The sequence below is a fragment of the Calypte anna genome, chromosome 1 (assembly GCF_003957555.1).
Source record: "Calypte anna isolate BGI_N300 chromosome 1, bCalAnn1_v1.p, whole genome shotgun sequence".
Taxonomy (NCBI): Eukaryota; Metazoa; Chordata; class Aves; order Apodiformes; family Trochilidae; genus Calypte; species Calypte anna.
In genome coordinates, this window is record NC_044244.1 from 182,087,423 (window position 1) to 182,105,129 (window position 17,707).

Consider the following 17,707-nt stretch of genomic DNA (forward strand, 5'->3'; position numbering starts at 1 on the left):
CTGCAGCTTGTAAATCTAATATGTATTTATAAACTTTTCCTCTTAAGAGAAGGCTTCTCAAAAAGGCATAATTACTAAAGCATGATCCCATGAGCTCTTCACACAAAGCAGTCCAAGAAGTCTCAAGATCAACAAAGCTGTTTCCACTGGTGGGTCAAGTCAGTCAACCTTACCATTTGCTTCTGTTACCCACCACTACACAGGTAAACCTTTACTGCTTACTTGATACCTGCTTTGTCCTCTTTAAAACCTCTTAAAAAATTCATCAGAAGGCCAACAGCTATAAGGGCATAAACACAGATGCAAAATCCAGTACCTACGAAGAATCTAAGCACACAGCAAAAGTAGGATCCAATGGGATTCAGCAGCGTTCATTGAGATCCAGTCAGGGACAGCATGCAATAGTGATACTATGACAAAAAACAGATGGTAATTTTTTATATCTCTGGCAGTTTACTTGCCTGGGTTCGTAATATTCTTAGCTGGACTATTCCTTCATTTTCCTCTTCCCGCATTCTCTCTGTAGTAAGTTGTAAGCGACCAATCAAATTTATCTTGCCCCTTTTCTGAACTTTAGCGTTTTTTCTGAAAAAGTTGGATTTTATGAAAATAAGCAAAACATACATTTTCAATTAAGGAATTCTGTTAAACTTAAATTATAGCAGCAAGGAGTACCATCATGTATCAACTATTTATAGGCATTGCAACAGTGAGACTGCGGCTGACAAATCAAAACTCAGTATCTCTGCACAATAAAACCTGCAGAAACTTGCATTACAAAAAAGTCCATCACCTGAAACTGATATTGTCCAAAGTTGGAAAATTACCATTATTATTAAATAATAACATTTCAGAGAAATAGACTTCAGTTTAACTATATAAAACTATGGCTCCTCAGAGGAAGTTTTTACAATCAAATTCAGGAAATTAGGGATTAGTTCATTTTCCATCTGAAGAACTGTCTGTCCAGCAGAAAAGGAAAAAAAAAAAAAAAGGACAAATAACAGCTATTGTAACAAAGAAAGCTGATGGCACCTTCAGTGGTCACCCACAAACTTCCTGTATAGCCTGTTTCTTTCTGTCATGCCCTCTCATCACCTCCCAAAGCTCATGATCCTAATGACATGAGCAAACATCATGGCTCTGGGCAAGAAGCTAAGCCCCAGGAAAGCAGATTCATCACCTCTGTCTCTCTTTCCACATCCAGATGTCCTGCTGCTACTGACAATGAGGCACAGAATGTGAGGTTACTAGCACACGGAGCCAGTTCTAGTCACACTCATTGATAATTAAAAGAGGCAAAAACTAAAGTAAAACATGCTGAATGTACTATATACCATTTATATATTCTCTCCATTTATACAATCTTATGCTCCGAAAGATTTCAAAGCACTCGTAAAAGAGCACTGCAATTCTGACTGAAATAAAAACACTCCTCTCTGGTGAAAGCAAAATCAAAAATCTGGTTTTTTTTTACATTACATCTTATTTAAGTACTTTCAAACCCAAGTTTAACTTAATTACTCTGCTGTTGAAACTTAAATGTTTGTGTAATAATCAATACAGTACTAGTACTCTGCTTATATGCTATTCTTCCCATATGAAATTTCATGGGCTCTGTAGTAACAGGAATACAGCAAAGTCTCCAGTTTTGTACGTCACCTCTAGGTGTTTAAGAAATTTAATTTCACAGAAACCATAATCAAAGAAACATTTTTCTGAAGAGGCTGGTGAATGTCACTTAGTCCAAGCACCTACTTAAAGCACGACTATTGGCAAAACTAATTGAGGACAGGATAGCAAATCATTTGTCTAGTTGAATCTTGAAAACTTTGAAGAACAAAGGTAAACTTAATGAGAATTATTTTAATTATAAAATAGTACATTCTTATTTTACTTTTCAAACATCATCTTACATTAAACTGAACTCCTGGTTCACCGAGAAGAGGGTTCCTTCTGTAAAGTCTTTGGGTGAATTGACTTGAGGTTCATACAATAAAACCTGACGTTTCAGCTTTGGAAATGCTACAAGAGACTACAGAGAAAAGGGAGGGGGGGGAAAGAATGAAAATAAACCACCAGTTTTTCTAAATGGAAACAATTACTTTTTAATATAGTTCACTGCTGTGCAGACTGTAGTGAGGGAGCCTTGTAGCTTTGTTTGGAGCTGCTAGAGGGCAAAACAAAGATACTAGTTATACCAGAAAGGGAATACAGTTTACCAAATCTTCTGAAACAGATTAGTGTAAGTAAAATCATACAAATAAGTAAAACACACAAGCTTATGGCTACAGAAGAGGTATTAAGTCTAATTTATGTGATTTCTATCTTTATTCTTGAGCAAAATAATTAAAAGTCTGATAAAGCAAACACTGAAGTTACTTTGAAGCACCAGATATTTATCAGGTGCCACTGATTTGACAGACCAGTCCCACTCCACATTTAGATAGCATACAGTCAAAAAGATCTTGCTGTTTCCAAAAGCTTAAGCTAAATAACACTGGGTAGGGAGAATGTGTTAATGTATGGGCTTTGTGTGCTCAACAGTAGTACAGGAAGCCAGCATAATAACTGATTAATTAGCAAGAAAGATGTTTATGTTTCAGTTTCAAAGTGTTATCTGACAGCACTTTAAATAAACACTGATCCAGCATTTCAGAGTACAAAAATACAGAAATCTGTTTCAAGAGAAAGGGAAATACCCATAAAGTCCTCCTAAGTTCCGCATCAGGGAGCTCAGTTGCCAGTTTAAGATTTTCAAAGCTGATCTTCTCTCTGGGTCTTTGGTTCCATGCAAAAAGTACAGCTAGCTGAAATGTTGTTACCTCCAAGTCATACTGGCCAACCTCGTTTTTAAATGTAATCTGTGAACAGAATGACAGTTTTCCTCTTACGCCTTTCTGGATCATAAACTTTGTTACTATTGTAAATACACAGACAGTGTATTTACCACTATTTACTAATAATGACATACCAAAAACTGTATACTTACAATTCCATTAGACATGAGGTGATGCCAGTGTAGTTTTCGACCACTGTGATTCTTTTTATAAAATTCTTCAACTTCTGGGATGAGATCTTCTAATTCCGTGGGCAACGAGACAAACACTTTTTCAGAACTACGAGACCAGGCACCAGCATTTAAAATTTTAATATTCACAGAATCAGCTGTAAGACAATATTGGATTATATGAATTTCCAGCTATGACAGACAGAATAACAAAATGCATGTTAATATTTTTTTTCTACTCTAAACACCATTACAGAGGAAGTAGCAAGGTGTCTACCTAGTTCAACATTCATGTACTCTATTTATGCACCACTGGCTTTCTGTGTGCAACACAGAAATCTCCGGATTTTTTTGCTTGCCTCTGCAGAGCTCCTTATGCCCTGATGAAGCTTAAAAACTGATGCTTTTAAGATTCTGCTCAAGAGCAATAGCGGCTTCAAAACTTGATGTTCCTCAGCTTCTCTTATCACTGAAATCTGATCTCTGAAATGTGATTGAGCTCGCAGGTAAAGCAGCACAGCATGAAGCACTCATGAAGAATGATAAGGGCCTAAGAGAAGGGGTAGTTCAGCCACTCACCTGGCTGATACTGATCCAAGCCCCTGCTTGGAAATGAACAAGAGCAGGGGGTCTGTACCTGCAAGACTGCTCATAATGAAAACCCACAGTAAAATACAGAATGATAAAGCTCCAGTATCAACTGAAAGAGAAAGCACAGTCTACAGGCACTTCCAAACTAGGAATAACAATGTCCTGAAGACGTTTAACCTGCAGGTGATGTAATTTTAAACTCAAGATTCAACAGAATTATTTTTCATTAAGAGAAAGGAAAAAATACAAATTATTTGAAAATAGTACCTGGTAAAGCAAGTTTATTATTTTTGTGCATTTCTTTGAAGGCCTGGTTCAAGTCTTCAGACACTTTAATATCCTGGAACATTCTAGCCAGCTTGTTTACATAATCTGCTGGCATTCCTACTTCCTGTGTAAACAAACAAAACACTAAACTATCACAGAGGCAACTATGAACAAAAAGCTTTATTTTTAAAATAATAAACTCAAAAAAGTGAAAAGCAATAAAGTGCACAGGTATCACCATTCTACAGTAACAGTTAATCTGCAATGCAGTATAAATTTTTTTGCATGTTACCCGTTAAGGGAATATGATGATTCTTTTAAAGAAATCCAAGTGCTGAAGAACTTAATCATGCATTAAGGAATCAGTGAAATCTGAGATTTGAAAGAATGTTTAAAGCATGCAAATAATATTCTATTCTACGTAAAATTTCATAATGAGAACACATCACTAATTATTTATAGCTAAACAAGTGCACTGCATTTTGATCATTTGCATGTGGAATACACAAAGTCTTCAAATAACCATACATGACATATTTTAAAATCTATCACTTCCACTATAATTTCTCTTACAAAATTGGAAAACTGATTTACTTGCACAAAATATTGCAATAAAAAGAAGTATAAGATGTCACCAAGTGGTCTGGAATTTAAGATAGAACTCATCTAAGCAAGAAGGATATCTAAGCTCAAGATTGGGAATTAATATAATACTACAAGCAAGAGGCACATCCAAAGAAAGAAAGATGCCAAGCTACTTACTCTGAGCCATTCCACCATATTCTCCTCAATTTCACTGTCAGCTGATATATCTAATATCAGGCGTCTTGTTAAGTGGGCTTTGTGATATCGCATGAAAACATCTTTATTCTGTACATATTTAAGTACCAAAAGCTGTCAAAAAAGATTTTAATATACTTATTTGCACTGTCAATCAGACAAGTCTTCAAAAACTTATGTACTGCCACTGTAGACTATGAAATAGAGAAAGGCTACTTGACATTGACTTAAGAGCAGCTGTTAACACTATCACAGGCATTAGCTATGAATCTTTGTATCACACCTCCAGTTTCTTCATTTGTCAATCATCAAGACCCTTTTCTTAAATCAGAAAAGCCATTGACAGAGGAGACTTTTACATACTGCTATTACTTTCTAGACCAAGGTTAGAGTAATGCATCGCAGTCTGATACAGGCACTAATTTAGCATACTAATTTTGTGAACTGACACAGACACAAGAAACACTGCACTGCTTACAAGTTTTAAACCCATACACACGTGAGGACATAATAAAACTCTATTCCCTATTATTACACCTTGTGTAGCTGTTTTTGAAGATAAAAGCCTTGACACACATAAGGAAATAAACCAAGAAAATTCATTCTTCAGAATAACCAAGAAGTAGGAAGCAAAACCATACCACTTCTTTAAGCTTGGCTTCAATTTCTTCAGACGTCAGTTTTTTGCTTAGTGGTGTTTTTCTTAGCAACATGTCACAGTAATTAGCAAGAAGCTCAGGGCATTTGGATTCAGGCTGTGTTTTTAATCCAACACTAAATAAAAGAAAAACAACATATCTTCAGAATGTATAGAATCTCACTATTCTGAAGAGTCACGCTATTAACAAGACAGACCTCTCTTTCCTGATCCCTTTGGCAAGGATCCAGGTGCTGGTTATATCCTTGTTAAACTAATATAAAAATAGGCATAAGTCCTTCATCTGCTTATAAGAATAAACACTACCAAGCATTTTTAGATAGGTTCCACATCTTGGGAATCCCTGCTGCTCTTAATTTTAGAACTCAACCAATGAAGTGTTACATTCAAAGAACAGTTTGAAACAACTGAATATTGCATGGCAGAAGTATTTTAGTACAGAATTAACAAATGCTGAAGTGAAATGTTTCACTCATCAGTATGCTCTAAGCACTGGCACAGGCTGCCCAGCGGTGTTGTGGAGAATCCTTCCCTGGAGACATTCAAAGCCCACCTGGATGTATTCCTGTGTGACCTGCTGTAGGTGATCCTGCTCTGTCAGGGGGTTGGACTCAATGATCTTTCAAGGTCCCTTCTAACCCTTAACTTTCTGTGATTCTGTAATGGATGTATCAAGGACAGTTTCCTGCACTGCATTTCACAGACTGCAAAGCACCTCACATTTAATGCATAGTAATGGGACAAAATTATTTTACAATACCTATAAACAACAGACTAACAACTTGGAGATTAAAGGTTGAGCAACAGCAGTCAGATTGGTTCTTAAAAAAAAAGCATGCAAGCACGAGGTCATGTTCTGAACCCCTGTCTACACTGCTGAATAAAACAGTGCTAAGGTTCAATCTCTGTTTCTAGAATCAGGTGGCACTAATTTGATCAGTAGTCTCAAGGGCCCAAAACAAAGGCAGTAAAACAGGAGGTAAGAAGCTGTAGGGATACTCAGGGATCCAGTGTTCTTGCTCATTCTCTCACCCTCTCATCAACTAACGTAGATGGTGCTATAACTCTTTAGACAACTTGTCCATTTTAATTCACGAAGTAACTTGCAGGCTGTGTATTCTGCCCTCCTAAAGTCCATTTGAAGTAAAAGGAGATTGCCAGACTTTTGGTTGTTAAAAGACAGAACCCTTATTTAATCAGTGTATTCCCAGGTATTTCTGAACAGGTATTCAAGATCTTGACAGCAATGAAAAATTACCAAATTCCATATTCTTAAGTTGAACTTAATTTCACAAGTTAAGCAGGATGAAGTTTCATTTTATTTAAGCCAGGCAGTATAAGTAGAATGAAGAGAAGACCATCGCTACCATGGTGGTTTCTAAGAAATCACTAGGTTCAGTTTGGATAAGGTATTGATTTGGATGCTCCTGTGGAAATGAAAATGTTATAGAGACCTAAAAATTCTTCAATCTTGCCTACATCTATACAAAGTATAGAAAGCAAAGATCCCATCTTTTGTTAAGGTGTTTCTCCAAGTAACATAAGGACAGAAAGGCTAACTCCTGTCTAGACTTACCACTAGTCCAAAACCAAATACAGAAAAAGAACCAGAATGCTGACTGGATAATTATACCCACCCACCCCTACCCACAAGTCATTGGAAAGGGAAGCTGGCAGCCCAGCTACATAAGCTTTTTTTCCATAGTAAATCAAACTACAAACTGCATATAAGCAATCCCAACCACCTAGATATATTCCTTATCAAGTGCCACATTGCATGTTAAATTTTAACCATCAATTACCTGACTGCTACCTTCTCTTGGCTGAGTTAGCAGAGTAGCTACTGTAAGCATGGTTTTTCTTCTTGAGTCACACAGGTCTGCTTTATCTACTGGAAGCTGTTTAAACTAACCTGGTTAATCCTGCACTGAAACAAAAACGTAACACCCAGAGAGGTCACACTCCAGCTGGCACAAGAAGAGGCAGCAAACAGCTTGTGGATGGTTACACCGTAATCAGCCACAGTCATTTACATAAAGGTTACTGCCTCTTCTTTCCCCCAGGACTTTTACTCAAGTTGCAACAGTTATGCAGCTCAGGTTTTTGAAATTAATAACCCAGAAGGTAATATTAAATTCCAGTAAGAAACTGACTTGTTATTATAAATAGATCCTACAAATAAATTTGAGTTTATACAGGCTGCTATTCTCTGAACCACTGACATGTGAAGAATGTCTTACCAGTGGTTGATAAGCACCGGAAATTCCATAATGCAAAGAACACAAAAGGACTTTTAAAGACTATTACATTTTTTGAAGTGATATCTTAAAAGAGAAGCTCCATCTCTAACAATGTAAGAGCTTTGATTCACATAAAGTTTACATGGCTTACCCCTTTTGCTTCAATGGCAATTCAAGTTTAAATATTGTAGCATCATTCACAACTGCTTTGTATGCCTGAAAAATAATTGAGATTATTAGTGTTTTGCTCAATTTTTCTCCTGTAACATATGAACCACAGAGTTTTTACCTCTTTAGATACATGAAACTAACCTATATTTTTTTACCAGCCTCTAGTTTGCTGATTTGATTTTTCAATATGAGTTCAAATCTCATCAGTCAGTTTCCCATTAACTGATGTTTTGCGTTTTCCTCTTTTCCACTAATATCCTACTTTCCTTTAAGCAATGGTCTTGCATGGATCAGGTTCCACAACTGAAGTCGTGAGACAATGCCCAAATACATAGTAAATTCTCAACATGAATTGCTGAATCAGACATTAAGGTGCCCAACACAAAAATCAGTCACTAATGTGCTCCTCAGCATTATAAAGCTAAACACAAATGCAACTTTATGCATGACTAAAACACAAGCAGTTGGCATTAAGTTTCAGCAGTATGTTAGTCTGTATATTTAAGAGCAGGTTCTAGATTGAACTCTGAATGGGCACAAGGATTTCAGAGACATAATTACAACAGTTCCTAAACAGAAAACAGATTATCAGCAGAAACACATACCTTATCTCTTGCAGTAAGAAATCTTGGATCATCTTGAAAAGCTTCTTTAACCAATTTACTAAATCGATTAAATAGGGTAAGCAATTGCTCTACGTATTTCTCAGAATCCTGAAGTTAGAGACAAAAACAAAATAAAAAAAACAAGGCTCCACAGAATTTGCTGTGAGCCTACATGCAATTCCCTCATCTGTAATACTGTAGTTTACTCAAGACTGCACACTATGAATGAGCACTCTACTCTCTGTACTGAAGATCTCTACAGCATATATGCCTCAACACAGCTGGCAGGAAAGGATTTTCAATAGACAAACATACAGAAAAAACATATACATTTCAAATATTGTATAATAACTTCCTAATAAAAGCACATCCTAATTGCAGATACTCAGGCTTCCCAGGCCCAGAGAAAAAGATGATAAAAAGTGGAAGGAAAATGAACAGTGGGGAAAAAACTAAATTTCCACACTGAACTACCACTCTTAGATTGAAAGTGAATTTCAAATTTCTTCAGGAAGCTCCAATTTTGAAAAAAATTATTATGCCTTTTCAGTAAGATGCTAACACAATCCTACCATGTAAGTATCCCATTAATGTAGCTTACAGTTTTCTTTACTGCAAATTACATTCCTGTTTTAAAGATACAATTGAAAACTGAAGGTATAAAAAATTATTCTAAAGACATTAAAACTTTCAGGGGATCAAAATTTAATGTTTAAACACAGAACCTTCAATAATTATTTCCATTCACACGTATGTCCCACAACTAGAGATTATTTAACTTTTGCAAAGTTTTTTTGTTGATATTTTATTTTAAAACAATAGACTTACAGTAGTAATAGTTTCAGCAGCTGCTACCATATCTGCAAGTCCAGCACTAACAATATGTTCTTCCAAGTCTTTTAGCATAGGCTCTATGCCATTTGGAACTTTATCCATCAGTGAAAACATTAAATGCAACTCTGAAAGATACAAACACTGATAAAACCACCAGTCAAAGACCTGTATAAAACCCAAATATAATGCATTTCTACTTGAGAACACTGAATGTGTGAAGAACAGACAATGCAATTCCTTTAAAAAGGAAAAATGTTTTGAATACTGTTTTGTTTTAATTCTTCATAAGATAATTCTGAAGGCAAAAAGATACTGCAAATTAATACCTGCTTATGTATATAATCTCAAAAGCTTGAATAAAAAACCTCAAAAATCAATGGCAAATTGAATTAAGTCCAGGTTCCAGATCTAGTGTAGATTTAGTGTAACTTCCTTAAAATGCTTGGCAAAAATGGATCGCTTTCAGATGGAAGTCTACTGTAGTTTCTGCAGGAAATTGTATGGATTCAAGATACTAAAACTAAGGTAAAAAGTATTTTTTTCTTCATCTTTTCCCAGAGTTTATGTTTTTTCTGGAAGTTAACAGTTCAAAAACTAGAAACTGACATGGTTTATTCATCCATCTTGTGACAGTACTTCATCACCAATAAACTGGTAAATAAATAAATCCATAAATAAAAAGGAAAAAAGAGTAAGGTACTGAAACATCACTAATCATCCTGACAAATCTTCTCATAAAGCAACATTTGGATTAAGGCCACAAGATTGAGAGAGACCCCAGAGATTTTAAGTTAACACAGCACAGGGTTCTGCTTAATGCTGAGAAATTAACTCATAATGGATTCTAATTATTTTTTAGATACAAAAAAATTTATAGATTTGCTCAGTTCCTCAATCTCTGTGAAAGGGGACAAAAAGCCAGAGGCCCTGTCTGTTTCTTCCTCTGAGATACTTTTGTCAGCAACATCTGGAAGATCCTGTCCCCCTGAGGATGAAATACATATTATCATGTCTCCCAACAACTGCTGCAGAACCAAACAGAAAAGTGATGCAGAGAGGACAAACAGTCCTTTTATTAATAAATGCAAATTAAATAATGGAAACCACCTTCAACAAGAACTTGCAGAGCTACTAGAGACAGCTCACAATGACATAAAGGATAGGATTTCAGGAAACATGAAAAAAAAAAAGATTCTGAGATATTCTCAGTGCCATTTAGATGTACCTCACTGTAAGTGATGGCAGCAGTTTCACATATGGTAATTTCAAAAAGCTCACTCAAATTTTACTGCATCTTTTAATCTGTACTCTAAAAAACAGTGACAGGGAAGAAGAGATCACAGACAAAAGGAAACAAAAATATTGATATTTAAGTGTTCCACATCTGCTTTTGTAACCTAGTCATTATATGAATAATTCAAGAAAAAAATTAGGAGTTTCCTGTAATAAATGGTGGCAAAGGAAGACTTCAGGTTCATCCCTAACAATAGAGGAAATCCCAAACCCCAGATTCTTCAAAGACAAATTTCAAATTAACAAAACCAAGAGAACATTTCACTGGAATGTCTCTCAATACATTATGACACTGAAAAATAAAGAAATTCATACTGTAGCTGTAAGGGCACTTGAGTTCTGTTTTCATTTTGTATTCATAAGAACCAAGTTTACTTCATATTTCTGTTATGAAGTACTGCAAGAATAAAATTTAGGCCTCCAATACCCAATACTATAAACAAACAAAAATTAACTGAAGCCCAATTCTGAAGTTAGGAACTGAAGATATGAACTTGCCATTTGCAAGATACGACATCTTTGATAGTTTTTAGCTGGAAAACATTATGCTCTCCTTCTTTTGCACATCAGGTAAATGTTAAGTCCTTTATATAACACAGTATTTTACAGTAATGCCCAGCTCCTAGCCAACAAACCCAGGCCTTTTTTGTCAGATGCTGTTTAATAAAGAAAACACAAATAAATTCTTGGGGCAAATACCATCAGAAAGACATGCACATAAGCAAAATGAGGCAAAGAAAGATGCAGAAGAGATACCTGAGTTCTTACGTACTAAAGAGAAGTATTTTGCAGCCAAGCAGTATTACTGAGCAGACATAGGCACAAGGAAAAGGACTGTGTGAATACTTCAGCAAGTTCCTTAAGATGCTCTGGATGCTACAGATGAACCCTTCTAAAGCTCCACATTTGAACAAGCCTCCTTTTCCCAGAGGCCGTAACAAACACTCAGAAGAAGTTTGGTGACTTTCTAGATTTAGCTCTGGTCTACTGCCAGAAGTCATGATCAGATCAGAATGACACAGTCCTGAGGTCAAATATTTTTTGAAATGCTAGCTTTAGAAGTGAGTATTTTCTACACTGTTCCAAGTCATAAAACAGTTTCCACATTTGCATAGAAATGAAAACTTCACATAGATATTAGTAAAATTCCCTAGCTGCAGGATACTAAGACTTCAAAGAAAATAATTAATGTGATTTCAGCTTTTACTTTTTCAATTTCCCTACCTGAATCATGACATATTAATGTCATGATTGTTTTATCATACAGGACTAACACAAGACATTTAAATCACACTAACTGTGATTTATGGCAGCAGGATTAAATAAAAAAGCTTGAAAACTTTAAAAAGGCACACAGAGCTAACTCTCAATACCCACAGTGACATACTGGCTATAAAACCAGATTGAAAAATGTGCAGAGATTTTCTTAATTGGTTTATTGGTCCCTCAACAGTAATTAGAATAAGAAAAAATTTTCCTTGCATTCCAAAAAAAACAGCTGTGTAAAGAGATGTTTCACTTTTTTCTAGGGGGAAGGGAGAAGTGGAGGTGAAACAAAGAAGAGCATTTATATGTGAACTATTCAGATAGAATATAAGACACATGAAACATTCACCAGAGTTGGTCAACCCAAGGAAAATAGGTTGTAGGAAAAATAAAGAAAGCAGAGCACAAAATATTAATTTATTTCAAGGAAAATGAAAGCTATCCTGTCATTGAAATTAGGGTAATTTAACATATATAATTCAGAAGTGATAGAAAAAAAATACTAACCAATGATGGACATTGCTTATGGATAACATTGCCCACCTATAGGAATATTTTATCTACGGAACACTGCCACCATCTATTAAAAACAGTAATTTGATACATCTACAAACAAATCTATTTTTATACAGCTGATGCTAAGTTCACCCTGCACTGCTCTTAAAGCTTCACTTACTTTCTGTTTCATTTCGCTTGATCATGCCTTGGCATTCTGCTAAAATGGTCTCCTTAAAAGATGTCACCAGGGCATTGACGCAACACTCCATTAGCTGAAATGTATGAAACACAGAATTAGCTCATTTAGCCACCTGAGCACCATAGTTTGATCTTTTTCAAGTTTGCCATGACACAAAATCCAGCCTGTTCTCAACAACTGTGCTGTATAAAATGATTAATCCATTCACGGATTCATAGAAGTATGTGCAAGCTGAATGAAATCCACACAGGAAACCACAATTCTTAAAAATGAGTAGGTCAGTAAATATGCTAAATTCCCAAACCAGTAATGAGCTCAGTATTTCTGTCACTTTTCTCTCAAGGGAGCCATCACTTCTGGAACACCAACTACCCTACTTAGTTTCCAAGTATACATCCAAGAGCTAAGAATAGTTCTCATTCCAGCATACCCTATTTGGACCAGGTTGGTTGACTTGAACAAGACACAGATCTGGAACAAAAACTGCCTTTACGTGTGAGAACCATCTCTCTCTCATCAGCCTCTTCACACAGGTTACAATTTGTAGCTGTGCAAAATGAATGATTCACAACTTAACAAAAGACATAAAATACATTTTGATCCACTGCAGAAATCTCATATTTAAAGGGTATTTAAAATAACCTGTTTCCTGAAGTAATTTCAATACAGTGATTAACTAGTCATTGCAGTTAAATCTGAATCATGTAAAATATTGCTCAATGGGAAGAAGTGGAAGGAAAAAATGAAAGTAATTTGTATTAAATGGCATATTTCAGCCTAAGAGGAAATCTAAAACAGTTTAATAAAACTTCTGTTGCTCCTTCTGACTGCTACAAACAGTAAATCTTCCAGATATCCTAAATGAGCATTGAGAAAGGTAGGTACCTACTGGACTGGTCAGTTTATTTTTAAACACCTTTATCATTCACTTTTAAGCACAGAAAAAGAAAAATATTACTCAAAATGAAAGAACAAAACCCAAACTGAATAAACATCTGCCCTTCAATCAGAACTTCTGATCAACATTTACTATTAAACCATTTAATTAATTGTAAATTGCCAGACTGTAAAGTAATGCAGATTTCTGCAAGAAAAAAATATAATGGATTATTAAAAAACATAAAATACATGGTTTCATATCAATCTACTTCTAAATCAAAACTGCAATGTAATGAAGCTGTATAGAAATATAAACAATGTAATTCTTTCTACACATTATACTTACTGCTTCTACAGAGTTACATTCACGCCTTGTTTCTAAATACCGTAGTGCTCTTTTCTCTTCTTCTTTTAGTTTAGCATCTGCCTGTGCAAAAGTAGAACAGCAATCATTTTAAGTACTAACACATTGAGAGCAAAGTTAAAGTAGGATTTTTACTTACATATTTCATATAATTCTGTACACCGTTTTGTTGTAAATAAGAAGGAGCCTGTGTTCTATAAAATCTCTCTGTTGAATCCAAATATGCCTTTTCAAAGTTATCCCGATATATCTGAAGTTTATCTTCAGGGTTAGAACAAAGGTTAACTGCAAAGGGAAAATCCAAACTTACTCTCGAGTTTTGGAAACTTATGTGGTTAATAATAAGCAAATCTCATCAGTCTTGTATTAAAAGTTTGCACTGAAGAATATGAAGTATCCTATAAATGCACTTTGATCTCTAAAAGTAACCAAAATTGTCCAGTCTTTATTTCAAAAACATTTTGATTAATTGCAGGGAAATCTTTCATAATTACTGCCAGCATTTTTGAGGTTCAAACATGGTAACCAGAAATATACACACGATTGCAAAATTTGAAAAAGAAGAAGAAAAAAAGGAAAAAAAAACAGCAGCCAAAAAAAAAAGAAAACTAAACAGCTTTTCTTAGGCCCTGCTCCTAGAAGACCAATGTTTTTATTTTAGAATTTTTTTTTTTTGCCCACTAGGTTTTTCTTGTTTCATGAGAATAGGGACAGTGAGCTTATCCAGCAGTGGTTTGCACTATTTGGAAAAGTGTTTCCAACTGCACGGAGAAATAAGGTCCTTAACTAGAATAGACTTTTTAAAAAATTTAAAACTGTATTTCTATAAACCATTTGAGAGTACTGGCCACAAGTTTAATTCAATAGGATGCAGAAGTGTGAAGAAGAGGCAGGCAATGGTGAAATGTCACAGATGTTTCAGATAAACAGATCCATTTTACAAAGAAAAAAAAGACTTGGAGTCTTAGATGCAGCCTCCATCTCCTCCTCAAACTATCTGAAAAGTCAGACACAGTACAGAAAGAAGCAGAAACAGAAGGTTATATCTGCAACCCTAAAATGTCTGCTTTTTGAAAACACTGTATTTGGAGTAAGTGACAAGTAGTTAAACCACTTATAAGTTAAATATTTTAAACAGAATTGGTATCATATATCAACAACAACAATTTAAAAATCAACACAAAATTAAGAGGTAGTAATTCCAACCCTACCACCACAATGGTCAACTCTGTATGATGAAAATTCATTTACTAAAGCAAGGAGACAACAGAGATTGGTCTATGCAAGACTTACCATATGATTCTCGAACTCCAATAACGAGCTGAGAGTCAAAAGCTTCTCCCAGTCTTTCAGCATGAACTAGCTTCATTGCACTGTCCTGAAGTCTGTTTTTTATATTTGAAAATATGGATTCATTCCATGTATCTAGCATGAGCTGTGCATTAGGAAGAAGAAGAAAAAAAAAAAGTCTGTCAGAAAGGTGCACACAGGTAATATGTTTGTGCAAAAGAGAAGAGATCAAAACCAGAAATCAAGCAATTTACATTGTAATTTTCAGGTTATATACAGCAGCTCAACTCTGTTAGAACTTGACCTTGCTCAACTTGCTATGCTCACATTCTGAACTTACTTTATGTAACTGAACTGCCATGGGAAGCAGTATTTGGTTCAGGTATTAATTTCATAATTGTATATTATTTCTACTGTTCTCTGTAACCAGTCATCAAGTAACTTTTCAAAAAATGCAATGTATCTGGAGTTGCAATGTCAGGAGAAAAAGCAGTGAGATACGTCAAGCAACCTAGCAGGCACATTAAAAGCTCTGTCACAGTCAAACTGCCTTTTGATATTATGGATAAGGAAGTTTTATTAAGATATTTGAAGGAAAACACACAGATAATTTTTGATGACTACATGAAAAACATCTCAAGCGTGAGAAAAGTTTTCACGAGGCACTTTTCTAAAAGTACAACAATGATACCAGAAACAAGAAGTGACCTTCAGCAATCAATATAAAATAATAAGATAGGTTGGAGACTTCAGGCTTTGATGTCCCAGCCATGAGATGGTCCTAAATGGACTGCATATGAGAGGTATGACACAACTCCATCAGCTTCAGTCCTGAATTGTTAGACACCAGTTCTTTCTCCTCATTACTTTCTCCACTCCATCTTGTTTTTTTCTTTCATTTCTTAGTTCTGTTTTCTGCATACAGCAGAAAATTCCATTTTTCTAGATCTTGCTTTCTCCAACAAACAACAGAAACAAAAAAGATAACTTCAGACGACAATTCCAGTCTTTGCTGCTGTTCTCTCTTCTTTTTGTTCAAGAGTTCTAGAGGTTATATCACATGTCAAAATAAGAGGGCGAAGAAAAAAATACTGCCCTAAGTAATTGCATTTGAACTATTTTGTTCTTCCCATCCTATAGATGGTGAGACAGTCAAAATGATCTTCAGTACCAAAGGAAAGATTTCTAAAGAAGCTTAATTTCCTTAAAGATACCTTCTGCAGTGAAAAGGGGTAATGAATGACATTAAGTTGAAGGACTTAACATTTTACAACTGCTATATTCCTTTTTTCTTATAATAAAAGACTAAAGCAATTTCAAGGACCATTATTCATGAGACTCAGAACACTCTACACTCAAAACACTCAACTTTCTTTATGTGTTTGATATGACACACTAAAAAATTCATGGGATTCTCCATGTCCAATCTTTTCATTTATACGACTGGCAGTTTGAAGGAAAAAGAGGAAATTAGGAGATCAATAGCCATAATTTAACTTAAGATGACAGTACTTAATTGGTCATCACACAGAGATGTGCCTAGGGAAATAAAATAAGAGCAGAAAAACTACTCACATTTATACAAGTACACTTGCTTCTCACAAGTAAAGAAATAAGAGGTGAATTGCAGCTGCCTCCCACCCCAGGACTCAAGTCATAATTAACAAAACTAAACCAGAACACAAAAACACCCAAACCCTAAACAAACCCAAAGCCCAGCCAACATGTGCTTCAATTACCTAAGCAACACAGACAAATAGAGTACAATTGTTCTGGAGAGGAAGAAAACAGTTCCAAAGGTTGTTCTGACCTTCACACTGAATCAAAGTGATACACCATATTACATGATGGATGCAATTTGATTTTCAGCTACAAAACTCCTTCTGCACTATTGCTCTAGGCAGAACAATGTGCAGCTAAACTCTTTAATACTTATCACTTACCTTTCGAACAATACTGTCTTCTACATTAGATTTCTTGTTGCTACCTTGCTTGCCCATTAAGGTGATTTCTAACTGACAAAATGGCTTGGGCAAAATATCACACTGTGTGAAGAACTTGCGCCACTCCACTATATATGCTTTTAGCAAAGCTGTATCATCTTGATGACTCAGCACTCTCTGGAGGAGGAGGGAAGAAGAGGAGGTAATTTTAAAACAAGTTTTTACACAATATAATGATTGACTCTGCTTATACTGAAACTACACCCCATATAAAATTCAAATATACAGATACTTAAGTGCCATTTAGTTTAGGGAAGCAGTTATCAACCCATGGCACATGGACCATTTCTAGAGTAGAAAAAGGTATCAGCAAATAAGTAAATTGTAAGTTTACATTTTCCAAATGAACTTTTTTTTTTTCTTTTACACTATCTGCAAGTCAAAAAGATTAAAACCTTTGGCCTAAAGGCTTGTTCTTTTAATTTACATGTCTCTTTTGCTATACATTTTACAAGTGCAAAATTTCCTTTGAATCTACTGACGACCTCAATTGTTTGAGGGGAAGCCCTCAGAACTGGACTGCTAGGCTTGCAAAGTCAATAGCACAGGTATTTCTAGGACACCATATATAGGCTTATTTTAAAGCCATCCATGAACATGTCAGCACAGCACTGAAGCTAGACAAATTAATTTTTTTCAGACAATAATTTCTTATAGAAAAATTTTCCTTAAGAGATTTTCAAGTGGAAGAAGATTCCATAAGTATTGTGAGATCCATAAAAACAATGCTGCATTGGGTTTTTTTGTTGTTAATTTTTG

At 35.3% G+C, this 17,707-nt stretch overlaps 1 protein-coding gene across 1 annotated transcript in view; it reads right to left on the minus strand.

Moving 5' to 3' along the window:
* CUL5 (cullin 5) overlaps nt 1-17,707 on the minus strand; it is a 32,092-nt gene that overhangs the window by 4,333 nt on the left and 10,052 nt on the right. The window contains exons 4-18 of the mRNA XM_030444710.1: nt 16,889-17,065; nt 14,949-15,090; nt 13,795-13,940; nt 13,638-13,718; nt 12,392-12,485; nt 9,151-9,281; nt 8,323-8,430; nt 7,698-7,762; nt 5,290-5,422; nt 4,631-4,762; nt 3,869-3,992; nt 2,993-3,168; nt 2,703-2,864; nt 1,917-2,035; nt 462-585 (exon numbers count right to left, since the gene is read on the minus strand). Of these exons, the coding sequence (XP_030300570.1) occupies nt 462-585; nt 1,917-2,035; nt 2,703-2,864; nt 2,993-3,168; nt 3,869-3,992; nt 4,631-4,762; nt 5,290-5,422; nt 7,698-7,762; nt 8,323-8,430; nt 9,151-9,281; nt 12,392-12,485; nt 13,638-13,718; nt 13,795-13,940; nt 14,949-15,090; nt 16,889-17,065 (1,914 nt within the window). The remainder of the gene's footprint in view (nt 1-461; nt 586-1,916; nt 2,036-2,702; nt 2,865-2,992; nt 3,169-3,868; nt 3,993-4,630; nt 4,763-5,289; nt 5,423-7,697; nt 7,763-8,322; nt 8,431-9,150; nt 9,282-12,391; nt 12,486-13,637; nt 13,719-13,794; nt 13,941-14,948; nt 15,091-16,888; nt 17,066-17,707) is intronic.